This window comes from Cyclopterus lumpus, chromosome 16 (assembly GCF_009769545.1).
Source record: "Cyclopterus lumpus isolate fCycLum1 chromosome 16, fCycLum1.pri, whole genome shotgun sequence".
Lineage (NCBI taxonomy): Eukaryota > Metazoa > Chordata > Actinopteri > Perciformes > Cyclopteridae > Cyclopterus > Cyclopterus lumpus.
The window spans coordinates 133,420-147,371 of record NC_046981.1 but is presented as its reverse complement, the minus strand read 5'-3'; the positions used below and the strand labels follow the sequence as shown (position 1 = coordinate 147,371).

Genomic DNA, 13,952 nt, shown 5'->3' with positions numbered 1-13,952 from the left:
TCCATGACATGGTGTAACCTCACACCCAGGACATGGTCTAACCTCACATCCAGGACATGGTCTAACCTCACATCCAGGACATGGTCTAACCTCACACCAGGACATGGTCTAACCTCACACCCAGGACATGGTCTAACCTCACACCCAGGACATGGTCTAACCTTACACCCAGGACATGGTCTAACCTCACATCCAGGACATGGTCTAACCTTACACCCAGGACATGGTCTAACCTCACACCCAGGACATGGTCTAACCTCACATCCAGGACATGGTCTAACCTCACATCCAGGACATGGTCTAACCTTACACCCAGGACATGGTCTAACCTTACACCCAGGACATGGTCTAACCTCACATCCAGGACATGGTCTAACCTCACACCAGGACATGGTCTAACCTCACACCAGGACATGGTCTAACCTCACACCCAGGACATGGTCTAACCTCACACCAGGACATGGTCTAACCTCACACCCAGGACATGGTCTAACCTCACACCCAGGACATGGTCTAACCTCACATCCAGGACATGGTCTAACCTCACACCCAGGACATGGTCTAACCTCACACCCAGGACATGGTCTAACCTCACATCCAGGACATGGTCTAACCTCACACCCAGGACATGGTCTAACCTCACACCCCAGCTCGTTCACTTCTCTCGGCTTCTTCTTCTTCAGCTTGTAGCTCCTTCACTTCGAGCTAAACACTCAACAAAATCACGACTGTTTGCTGTGCTGGCTCCTCATTGGTGGAACGAGCTCCCCATTGACATCAGGACAGGAAGTCTCTACAAACTAAAAACACATCTTAGTGACGACACCTTGAACAGGGAAAGTAGCACTGTAGTAGGACTTTAGTAGCACTTAAATGGCTCTTACTGATAGCACTTTGTAGTTTGGGTTTCTAAAAGAAATGTTACTTTCTTGATTCTTGTTGTTCTGAGGTTGTACTCATGGTTGAATTCACTTATTGTAAGTCGCTTTGGATAAAAGCGTCAGCTAAATGAAATGTAACGCATACAGTTTAAATATTTACCTCTGAGATGTAATACAAAGTATAATATTTACCTCTGAGATGTTGCAGAAGTATAAATACTCCAGTAAAGTACAAGTACAGAAAGAAGATATTTATGTCCTGACCTCGTGACCCCACTGATCCGCTCTTCTGACGGCGTTTGATTGGCCGTCTGAACTGAGCCACAGCCAACAGGACGTTCCTCAGCTTGGCCCAGCGGAGACGTCCTCCCTGACTGGTAGACGGCCACTTGCTCTCCAGCACGGCCTGAGGACAGAGGACATGTAAGGAAAGAGGACATGTGAGAACATGTAAGGAAAGAGGACATGTGGAACAGAGGACATGTAAGGAAAGAGGACATGTGAGAACATGTAAGGAAAGAGGACATGTGGAACAGAGGACATGTGATGTCATATGAGGACAGAGGAAATGTGAGGACAGTGGACACGTGAGTGAGGACAGAGGACATGTGAGTGACAGAGGAAATGTGAGGACAGAGGACATGTGAGTGAGGACAGAGGACATGTGAGTGACAGAGGACATGTGAGTGACAGAGGACATGTGAGTGACAGAGGGCATGTGAGTGACAGGACACGTGAGTGAGGACAGAGCACATGTGAGTGAGGACAGAGGACATGTGAGTGAGGACAGAGGACATGTGATGTCATATGAGGACAGAGGAAATGTGAGGACAGAGGACATGTGAGTGACAGAGGACATGTGAGTGACAGAGGACATGTGATGTCATATGAGGACAGAGGACATGTGAGTGACAGGACACGTGAGTGAGGACAGAGCACATGTGAGTGAGGACAGAGGACATGTGATGTCATATGAGGACAGAGGACATGTGAGGACAGAGGACATGTGAGTGACAGAGGACATGTGAGGACAGAGGACATGTGAGGACAGAGGACATGTGAGTGACAGAGGACATGTGAGGACAGAGGACATGTGAGTGACAGAGGACATGTGAGGACAGAGGACATGTGAGGACAGAGGACATGTGAGTGACAGAGGACATGTGAGGACAGAGGACATGTGATGTCATATGAGGACAGAGGACATGTGAGTGACAGAGGACATGTGAGTGACAGAGGACATGTGAGGACAGAGGACATGTGAGGACAGAGGACATGTGAGTGACAGAGGACATGTGAGTGACAGAGGACATGTGATGTCATATGAGGACAGAGGACATGTGAGTGACAGAGGACATGTGAGTGACAGAGGACATGTGAGGACAGAGGACATGTGATGTCATATGAGGACAGAGGACATGTGAGTGACAGAGGACATGTGAGGACAGAGGACATGTGAGTGACAGAGGACATGTGAGGACAGAGGACATGTGAGGACAGAGGACATGTGAGTGACAGAGGACATGTGAGGACAGAGGACATGTGAGTGACAGAGGACATGTGAGTGACAGAGGACATGTGATGTCATATGAGGACAGAGGACATGTGAGTGACAGAGGACATGTGAGTGACAGAGGGCATGTGAGGACAGAGGACATGTGAGTGACAGAGGACATGTGAGTGACAGAGGACATGTGATGTCATATGAGGACAGAGGACATGTGAGGACAGAGGGCATGTGAGTGACAGAGGACATGTGAGTGACAGAGGACATGTGATGTCATATGAGGACAGAGGACATGTGAGTGACAGAGGACATGTGAGGACAGAGGACATGTGAGTGACAGAGGACATGTGATGTCATATGAGGACAGAGGACATGTGAGTGACAGAGGACATGTGAGTGACAGAGGACATGTGAGGACAGAGGGCATGTGAGGACAGAGGGCATGTGAGTGACAGAGGACATGTGAGTGACAGAGGACATGTGATGTCATATGAGGACAGAGGACATGTGAGTGACAGAGGACATGTGAGTGACAGAGGACATGTGAGGACAGAGGGCATGTGAGGACAGAGGGCATGTGAGTGACAGAGGACATGTGAGTGACAGAGGACATGTGATGTCATATGAGGACAGAGGACATGTGAGTGACAGAGGACATGTGAGGACAGAGGGCATGTGAGTGACAGAGGACATGTGAGTGACAGAGGACATGTGATGTCATATGAGGACAGAGGACATGTGAGTGACAGAGGACATGTGATGTCATATGAGGACAGAGGACATGTGAGTGACAGAGGACATGTGAGGACAGAGGACATGTGAGTGACAGAGGACAGAGGGCATGTGAGTGACAGAGGACAGAGGACATGTGAGTGACAGAGGACATGTGATGTCATATGAGGACAGAGGACATGTGAGTGACAGAGGGCATGTGAGTGACAGAGGACAGAGGACATGTGAGTGACAGAGGACATGTGATGTCATATGAGGACAGAGGACATGTGAGTGACAGAGGGCATGTGAGGTTAGAGGACATGTGAGGATAGAGGACATGTGAGGACAGAGGGCATGTGAGTGACAGAGGGCATGTGAGGACAGAGGACATGTGAGTGACAGAGGGCATGTGAGGACAGAGGACATGTGAGTGACAGAGGACATGTGAGTGACAGAGGGCATGTGAGTGAGTACAGAGGACATGTGATGTCATATGAGGACAGAGGAAATGTGAGTGACAGAGGACATGTGAGTGAGGGCATGTGAGTGAGGACAGATGACATGTGAGGACAGAGGACATGTGAGTGAGGACAGAGGACATGTGAGTGAGGACAGAGGAAATGTGAGGACAGAGGACATGTGAGTGAGGACAGAGGACATGTGATGTCATATGAGGACAGAGGAAATGTGAGGACAGAGGACATGTGAGTGAGGACAGAGGACATGTGATGTCATATGAGGACAGAGGAAATGTGAGGACAGAGGACATTTGAGGACAGTGGAGAGAGGACATGTGGAACAGAGGACATGTGATGAAAAAGGACATGTGAGGACAGAGGACATGTGAGGACTACATATCAGAGGTACATATTGTACTTCATACTCTACGATATCTCAGAAGTACATGTTGTACTTTATACTCTACGATATCTCAGAAGTACCTGTTGTACTTTATAGTGTACTACATCTGTGTGTGTTATATTAAACCTTGTTGTAGTATCCGTAGGTGATGGTGTTCGGTGTGATTCCAGCCTTCTTCATCTCCAGCAGGACTCGAACAGCAAGAACCGGCTGACCGTACTGACCACACAGCTGCATCAGGATCCTGTAACACACCTGAACCACACACACACACTTTATGTCCATAGTCTTTATATTCAGACTTTATATATATTATATTTGTATACAAAACGGTACATATTAGCACCTTTCTTGTTCTTGTACATATTACCACCTTTCTGTATACACTACCACCTTCTGTATAGTGTTTTCTATTATATTTTGTATTTTTTCTTGTGTTATTTCTGAACTGTTGACTCGGAGAGCCCTGCACAAGATGTCCGAAACTCATAGTCTTTATATTCTATATATTCATAGTCTATATATTTATATTCTATATATCCAGTCTTTATATTCATATATATTTGTCAGCAGTACGCAGTGTACAGTACACAGTGTGTACTACACACTGTGAACTTCCTTCGTCAGCAGTGTACAGTACACAGTGTGTACTACACACTGTGTACTTCCTTCGTCAGCAGTGTACAGTACACAGTATGTACTACACACTGTGTACTTCCTTCGTCAGCAGTGTACTAGACACTGTGTACTTCCTTCGTCAGCAGTGTACAGTACACAGTATGTACTACACACTGTGTACTTCCTTCGTCAGCAGTGTACTAGACACTGTGTACTTCCTTCGTCAGCAGTGTACAGCACACAGTATGTACTACACACTGTGTACTTCCTTCGTCAGCAGTGTACAGTACACAGTATGTACTACACACTGTGTACTTCCTTCGTCAGCAGTGTACTACACACTGTGTACTTCCTTCGTCAGCAGTGTACAGCACACAGTGTGCATGTTGCCGCAGGCTGTCGAGGCACAAAAACACCCAGAACAACCTCCCTGTAGCAGTGTCCTTCATGTGACCTTTGACCCGGGAGACTCACCTCGTCCGGCAGAACCACCTTTCGGTTCTCCATGTGTTTGAGGACGTCGTAGGCCGTGTGCAGCGCACGCACCTTGGCAGTCTCTGCCCGAACAAAGGTGGGCAGGTAGATGAACCAGAGGCCGTAGCAGTGACCCAGCAGGCACTTGGACCACATGTCTGGCACCGCAGAGTACTTCTGAGCTCGCTTCTGGGCCAACTTGATCTCCTGGGAGGTCAAAGAGGCCGACGATGTTAACGTCATAGCAATGTTCTCCTGGATGTCTGTTTAAATAGAGCTGTATAATGTACTGCTGTCATGGGTTTCAATGGAGACATTTCTGTCCTCAGTGTGCTTTAATATATATATTAAAGCGCACTGAGGACAGAAATGTATTCATACATACTTATATACACACACACACACACACACATATATACATACATACATACTTATATACACACACACACACACACACACACACACGTCTTTATATCCAGTCTTTATATTCATAGTCTTTATATTCATAGTCTTTATATTCATAGTATGTACTGTATATACTTCTTTTGTCACACGATCTACTGAATGATTACAATCAAAACCATCAAAAAGCCAAAAGGTCCCTGGTGAAACACACAAGGCTGAAAGTCATCTTCTCTTGATAGTGTTTCTACAGAGCAGCATGAGACAAAGATGTGGCTCAAATGAACTGGTTGAAGTGGTCTTTTGATAGACTGTTAATGAGGTTCTGGCTTCAGTGGGAGTCAGAATTGTTGTGTTGCGGTACCTGTTTGGTGCGGCGGGGTGCGGGGCTGCTGGGGGCGCTGCCCTTCGTCGGTACCCGCAGCTGGTCCTGGGGTCGGTCAAAGAGCTCCGGCTTCAATGTGGGGAAGGTTTCATAACTGGACACACATATATATAACAAGGAAGTCGTATCAGCAGACATAAAGTAAAACACAGACCCTCCGGGACCCGATGGAACCTCTGTACCTGTAGAGGGCTGGACACTCGGACCCGTCTGGTTCCTGTGGTTCCTCAGGAGGCATGATGAAGACTGTGTGTTCTCCGCCGTGAGTCTCATCCAGATCAATCAGCCTCACCTCCTCCGGCTTCTCCACATCCACCTGGAGAAAGACAGCAACACTGTAACTAATATATATATATATATATATATATATATATATATATATATATATATATATATATATATATATATATATATATATATATTAGGGCTGGGCACGTTAACGCGTTATGAAAACGTTAACGCAGCAATCCATTAAAGCCGACAATGATTTCATCATGCCGTTAACAGCATATTTTAGTTTGCAGTGGGAGGGGCCTAACACTGGGAGGGGCTTAATGCTGCTGCGGAGCATGAAGTACCACGAGCATGAAGTACCACGAGCATGAAGTACCACGAGCATGAAGTACCACGAGCATGAAGTACCACGAGCATGAAGTACTACGGAGCATGAAGTACCACGAGCATGAAGTACTACGGAGCATGAAGTACCACGAGCATGAAGTACTACGGAGCATGAAGTACCACGAGCATGAAGTACTATGAGCATGAAGTACTACGGAGCATGAAGTACCACGAGCATGAAGTACTACGGAGCATGAAGTACTACGAGCATGAAGTACCACAAGCATGAAGTACTACGGAGCATGAAGTACTACGAGCATGAAGTACCACGAGCATGAAGTACCACGAGCATGAAGTACTACGGAGCATGAAGTACCACGAGCATGAAGTACTACGGAGCATGAAGTACCACGAGCATGAAGTACCACGAGCATGAAGTACCACGAGCATGAAGTACCACGAGCATGAAGTACTACGGAGCATGAAGTACCACAAGCATGAAGTACTACGGAGCATGAAGTACTACGAGCATGAAGTACTACGGAGCATGAAGTACCACGAGCATGAAGTACCACGAGCATGAAGTACTACGGAGCATGAAGTACTACGGAGCATGAAGTACCACGAGCATGAAGTACCACGAGCATGAAGTACCACGAGCATGAAGTACTACGAGCATGAAGTACCACGAGCATGAAGTACTATGAGCATGAAGTACTACGAGCATGAAGTACTACGAGCATGAAGTACTACGGAGCATGAAGTACTACGAGCATAAAGTACCACAAGCATGAAGTACTACGGAGCATGAAGTACTACGAGCATGAAGTACCACGAGCATGAAGTACCACGAGCATGAAGTACTACGGAGCATGAAGTACCACGAGCATGAAGTACTACGGAGCATGAAGTACCACGAGCATGAAGTACCACGAGCATGAAGTACTACGGAGCATGAAGTACCACAAGCATGAAGTACTACGGAGCATGAAGTACCACGAGCATGAAGTACTACTTGGCTGGTTTCAATACGTTACACAGCATTGAAGCCAGCCAAGAGCTACCCAAACAACCAGTGGAGCGAAACTTCGGCAGACTACTTTGGGTTTGTAGGGGTCGGTCGTCAACCCCCTCTCTCTAGCCAATTATGGGGAGGCAGTGTGCGTGCTGGTCGGGCTGCGTGCCTGTGATTGGTGGAGCAAAGGGGAGGCGGGTTTGACCTGTTCTGGGGACGGGAGTGAGTTAAGCTAGTTAGACGAGTTGATGAAACCGAGCGCAAAAGTCCCCTGCACAGTAAATTCCAGCTGTGTACTTTTGTTTGTGCTACTTTAGCTCACTCGAACAGGGACCCTTACTACTGTTCAGAAAAAAAAGAACACATTCATATTCTGTATGTTAACTTGCTGTTGCTCCCAGAGTGCCTGTTATATTGTTTTTATAACATTACTTTAAAATAAAAGAGTGTAATACACTAGTTTTTAATTCATTATTGAAAAATCATGCGATTGATCGATTACATTTGTTCATCTTTGCCCAGCACTAATATATACATATATACCTATGTACTAACTAACTATGAAGGACTGTGGTACATGTTAGTAACGACACATTGATCATATCTAGTAGAGGTACTAACTAAAGGTAATACTATGAAGCACTGTGGTACATGTTAGTAACGACACATTGATAATATCTAGTAGAGGTACTAACTAAAGGTAATACTATGAAGGACTGTGGTACATGTTAGTACAGACACATTGATCATATCTAGTAGAGGTACTAACTAAAGGTAATACTATGAAGGACTGTGGTACATGTTAGTAAAGACACATTGATCATATCTAGTAGAGGTACTAACTAAAGGTAATACTATGAAGGACTGTGGTACATGTTAGTAAAGACACATTGATAATATCTAGTAGAGGTACTAACTAAAGGTAATACTATGAAGGACTGTGGTACATGTTAGTAAAGACTTATTGATACTATCTAGTAGAGGTACTAATTAAAGGTAATACTATGAAGGACTGTGGTACATGTTAGTAAAGACACATTGATCATATCTAGTAGAGGTACTAACTAAAGGTAATACTATGAAGGACTGTGGTACATGTTAGTAAAGACACAATGATCATATCTAGTAGAGGTACTAACTAAAGGTAATACTATGAAGGACTGTGGTACATGTTAGTACAGACACATTGATATCTAGTAGAGGTACTAACTAAAGGTAATACTATGAAGGACTGTGGTACATGTTAGTACAGACACTTTGATCATATCTAGTAGAGGTACTAACTAAAGGTAATACTATGAAGGACTGTGGTACATGTTAGTAAAGACACATTGATCATATCTAGTAGAGGTACTAACTAAAGGTAATACTATGAAGGACTGTGGTACATGTTAGTAAAGACACATTGATCATATCTAGTAGAGGTACTAACTAAAGGTAATACTATGAAGGACTGTGGTACATGTTAGTACAGACACATTGATAATATACTGTATAGTAGAGGTACTAACTAAAGGTAATACTATGAAGGACTGTGGTACATGTTAGTAAAGACACATTGATCATATCTAGTAGAGGTACTAACTAAAGGTAATACTATGAAGGACTGTGGTACATGTTAGTAAAGACACATTGATCATATCTAGTAGAGGTACTAACTAAAGGTAATACTATGAAGCACTGTGGTACATGTTAGTACAGACACATTGATATCTAGTAGAGGTACTAACTAAAGGTAATACTATGAAGGACTGTGGTACATGTTAGTAAAGACACATTGATCATATCTAGTAGAGGTACTAACTAAAGGTAATACTATGAAGGACTGTGGTACATGTTAGTACAGACACATTGATAATATACTGTATAGTAGAGGTACTAACTAAAGGTAATACTATGAAGGACTGTGGTACATGTTAGTAAAGACACATTGATCATATCTAGTAGAGGTACTAACTAAAGGTAATACTATGAAGGACTGTGGTACATGTTAGTAAAGACACATTGATCATATCTAGTAGAGGTACTAACTAAAGGTAATACTATGAAGCACTGTGGTACATGTTAGTAAAGACTTATTGATCATATCTAGTAGAGGTACTAACTAAAGGTAATACTATGAAGCACTGTGGTACATGTTAGTAAAGACTTATTGATCATATCTAGTAGAGGTACTAACTAAAGGTAATACTATGAAGCACTGTGGTACATGTTAGTAAAGACACATTGATCATATCTAGTAGAGGTACTAACTAAAGGTAATACTATGAAGGACTGTGGTACATGTTAGTAAAGACTTATTGATAATATCTAGTAGAGGTACTAACTAAAGGTAATACTATGAAGGACTGTGGTACATGTTAGTACAGACACATTGATCATATCTAGTAGAGGTACTAACTAAAGGTACTACTATGAAGGACTGTGGTACATGTTAGTAAAGACACATTGATCATATCTAGTAGAGGTACTAACTAAAGTTACTACTATGAAGGACTGTGGTACATGTTAGTAAAGACACATTGATCATATCTAGTAGAGGTACTAACTAAAGGTAATACTATGAAGCACTGTGGTACATGTTAGTACAGACACATTGATAATATACTGTATAGTAGAGGTACTAACTAAAGGTAATACTATGAAGGACTGTGGTACATGTTAGTACAGACACATTGATAATATCTAGTAGAGGTACTAACTAAAGGTAATACTATGAAGCACTGTGGTACATGTTAGTAAAGACACATTGATCATATCTAGTAGAGGTACTAACTAAAGGTAATACTATGAAGCACTGTGGTACATGTTAGTACAGACACATTGATCATATCTAGTAGAGGTACTAACTAAAGGTAATACTATGAAGCACTGTGGTACATGTTAGTAAAGACACATTGATCATATCTAGTAGAGGTACTAGCTAAAGGTAATACTATGAAGGACTGTGGTACATGTTAGTAAAGACACATTGATCATATCTAGTAGAGGTACTAACTAAAGGTAATACTATGAAGGACTGTAGTACATGTTAGTACAGACACATTGATAATATACTGTATAGTAGAGGTACTAACTAAAGGTAATACTATGAAGGACTGTGGTACATGTTAGTAAAGACACATTGATCATATCTAGTAGAGGTACTAACTAAAGGTAATACTATGAAGGACTGTGGTACATGTTAGTACAGACACATTGATATCTAGTAGAGGTACTAACTAAAGGTAATACTATGAAGCACTGTGGTACATGTTAGTAAAGACTTATTGATCATATCTAGTAGAGGTACTAACTAAAGGTAATACTATGAAGCACTGTGGTACATGTTAGTAAAGACTTATTGATCATATCTAGTAGAGGTACTAACTAAAGGTAATACTATGAAGCACTGTGGTACATGTTAGTAAAGACACATTGATCATATCTAGTAGAGGTACTAACTAAAGGTAATACTATGAAGGACTGTGGTACATGTTAGTAAAGACTTATTGATAATATCTAGTAGAGGTACTAACTAAAGGTAATACTATGAAGGACTGTGGTACATGTTAGTACAGACACATTGATCATATCTAGTAGAGGTACTAACTAAAGGTACTACTATGAAGGACTGTGGTACATGTTAGTAAAGACACATTGATCATATCTAGTAGAGGTACTAACTAAAGGTAATACTATGAAGCACTGTGGTACATGTTAGTACAGACACATTGATAATATACTGTATAGTAGAGGTACTAACTAAAGGTAATACTATGAAGGACTGTGGTACATGTTAGTACAGACACATTGATAATATCTAGTAGAGGTACTAACTAAAGGTAATACTATGAAGCACTGTGGTACATGTTAGTAAAGACACATTGATCATATCTAGTAGAGGTACTAACTAAAGGTAATACTATGAAGGACTGTGGTACATGTTAGTACAGGCACATTGATCATATCTAGTAGAGGTACTAACTAAAGGTAATACTATGAAGCACTGTGGTACATGTTAGTAAAGACACATTGATCATATCTAGTAGAGGTACTAACTAAAGGTAATACTATGAAGGACTGTGGTACATGTTAGTACAGACACATTGATATCTAGTAGAGGTACTAACTAAAGGTAATACTATGAAGCACTGTGGTACATGTTAGTAAAGACTTATTGATCATATCTAGTAGAGGTACTAACTAAAGGTAATACTATGAAGCACTGTGGTACATGTTAGTAAAGACACATTGATCATATCTAGTAGAGGTACTAGCTAAAGGTAATACTATGAAGGACTGTGGTACATGTTAGTAAAGACACATTGATCATATCTAGTAGAGGTACTAACTAAAGGTAATACTATGAAGGACTGTGGTACATGTTAGTAAAGACACATTGATAATATCTAGTAGAGGTACTAACTAAAGGTAATACTATGAAGGACTGTGGTACATGTTAGTAAAGACACATTGATCATATCTAGTAGAGGTACTAACTAAAGGTAATACTATGAAGGACTGTAGTACATGTTAGTACAGACACATTGATAATATACTGTATAGTAGAGGTACTAACTAAAGGTAATACTATGAAGGACTGTGGTACATGTTAGTAAAGACACATTGATCATATCTAGTAGAGGTACTAACTAAAGGTAATACTATGAAGGACTGTGGTACATGTTAGTAAAGACACATTGATCATATCTAGTAGAGGTACTAACTAAAGGTAATACTATGAAGGACTGTGGTACATGTTAGTACAGACACATTGATATCTAGTAGAGGTACTAACTAAAGGTAATACTATGAAGGACTGTGGTACATGTTAGTAAAGACACATTGATCATATCTAGTAGAGGTACTAACTAAAGGTAATACTATGAAGCACTGTGGTACATGTTAGTAAAGACTTATTGATCATATCTAGTAGAGGTACTAACTAAAGGTAATACTATGAAGCACTGTGGTACATGTTAGTAAAGACTTATTGATCATATCTAGTAGAGGTACTAACTAAAGGTAATACTATGAAGCACTGTGGTACATGTTAGTAAAGACACATTGATCATATCTAGTAGAGGTACTAACTAAAGGTAATACTATGAAGGACTGTGGTACATGTTAGTAAAGACTTATTGATAATATCTAGTAGAGGTACTAACTAAAGGTAATACTATGAAGGACTGTGGTACATGTTAGTACAGACACATTGATCATATCTAGTAGAGGTACTAACTAAAGGTACTACTATGAAGGACTGTGGTACATGTTAGTAAAGACACATTGATCATATCTAGTAGAGGTACTAACTAAAGGTAATACTATGAAGCACTGTGGTACATGTTAGTACAGACACATTGATAATATACTGTATAGTAGAGGTACTAACTAAAGGTAATACTATGAAGGACTGTGGTACATGTTAGTACAGACACATTGATAATATCTAGTAGAGGTACTAACTAAAGGTAATACTATGAAGCACTGTGGTACATGTTAGTAAAGACACATTGATCATATCTAGTAGAGGTACTAACTAAAGGTAATACTATGAAGCACTGTGGTACATGTTAGTAAAGACACATTGATCATATCTAGTAGAGGTACTAACTAAAGGTAATACTATGAAGCACTGTGGTACATGTTAGTAAAGACACATTGATCATATCTAGTAGAGGTACTAGCTAAAGGTAATACTATGAAGCACTGTGGTACATGTTAGTAACGACACATTGATCATATCTAGTAGAGGTACTAGCTAAAGGTAATACTATGAAGGACTGTAGTACATGTTAGTACAGACACATTGATAATATACTGTATAGTAGAGGTACTAACTAAAGGTAATACTATGAAGGACTGTGGTACATGTTAGTAAAGATACATTGATCATATCTAGTAGAGGTACTAACTAAAGGTAATACTATGAAGGACTGTGGTACATGTTAGTAAAGACTTATTGATAATATCTAGTAGAAGTACTAACTAAAGGTAATACTATGAAGGACTGTGGTACATGTTAGTACAGGCACATTGATCATATCTAGTAGAGGTACTAACTAAAGATAATACTATGAAGCACTGTGGTACATGTTAGTAAAGACACATTGATCATATCTAGTAGAGGTACTAACTAAAGGTAATACTATGAAGGACTGTGGTACATGTTAGTAAAGACACATTGATAATATCTAGTAGAGGTACTAACTAAAGGTAATACTATGAAGGACTGTGGTACATGTTAGTAAAGACACATTGATCATATCTAGTAGAGGTACTAACTAAAGGTAATACTATGAAGCACTGTGGTACATGTTAGTAAAGACACATTGATCATATCTAGTAGAGGTACTAACTAAAGGTAATACTATGAAGGACTGTGGTACATGTTAGTACAGGCACATTGATCATATCTAGTAGAGGTACTAACTAAAGGTAATACTATGAAGCACTGTGGTACATGTTAGTAAAGACACATTGATCATATCTAGTAGAGGTACTAACTAAAGGTAATACTATGAAGGACTGTGGTACATGTTAGTAAAG

The 13,952-nt window shown here is 41.1% G+C and overlaps 1 protein-coding gene across 6 annotated transcripts in view; it reads right to left on the bottom strand.

The window, feature by feature from the left end:
* The window catches only part of LOC117745830 (DENN domain-containing protein 4B-like), a 68,419-nt gene that overhangs the window by 19,947 nt on the left and 34,520 nt on the right, over positions 1-13,952 (bottom strand). For all 6 annotated transcript variants that reach the window (XM_034554374.1, XM_034554373.1, XM_034554375.1 and 3 more), the window contains 5 exons: positions 6,025-6,158; positions 5,822-5,936; positions 5,056-5,262; positions 4,090-4,218; positions 1,146-1,287 (listed from right to left, as the gene is read on the bottom strand). In XM_034554374.1, coding sequence (XP_034410265.1) covers positions 1,146-1,287; positions 4,090-4,218; positions 5,056-5,262; positions 5,822-5,936; positions 6,025-6,158 — 727 coding nt within the window. The remainder of the gene's footprint in view (positions 1-1,145; positions 1,288-4,089; positions 4,219-5,055; positions 5,263-5,821; positions 5,937-6,024; positions 6,159-13,952) is intronic.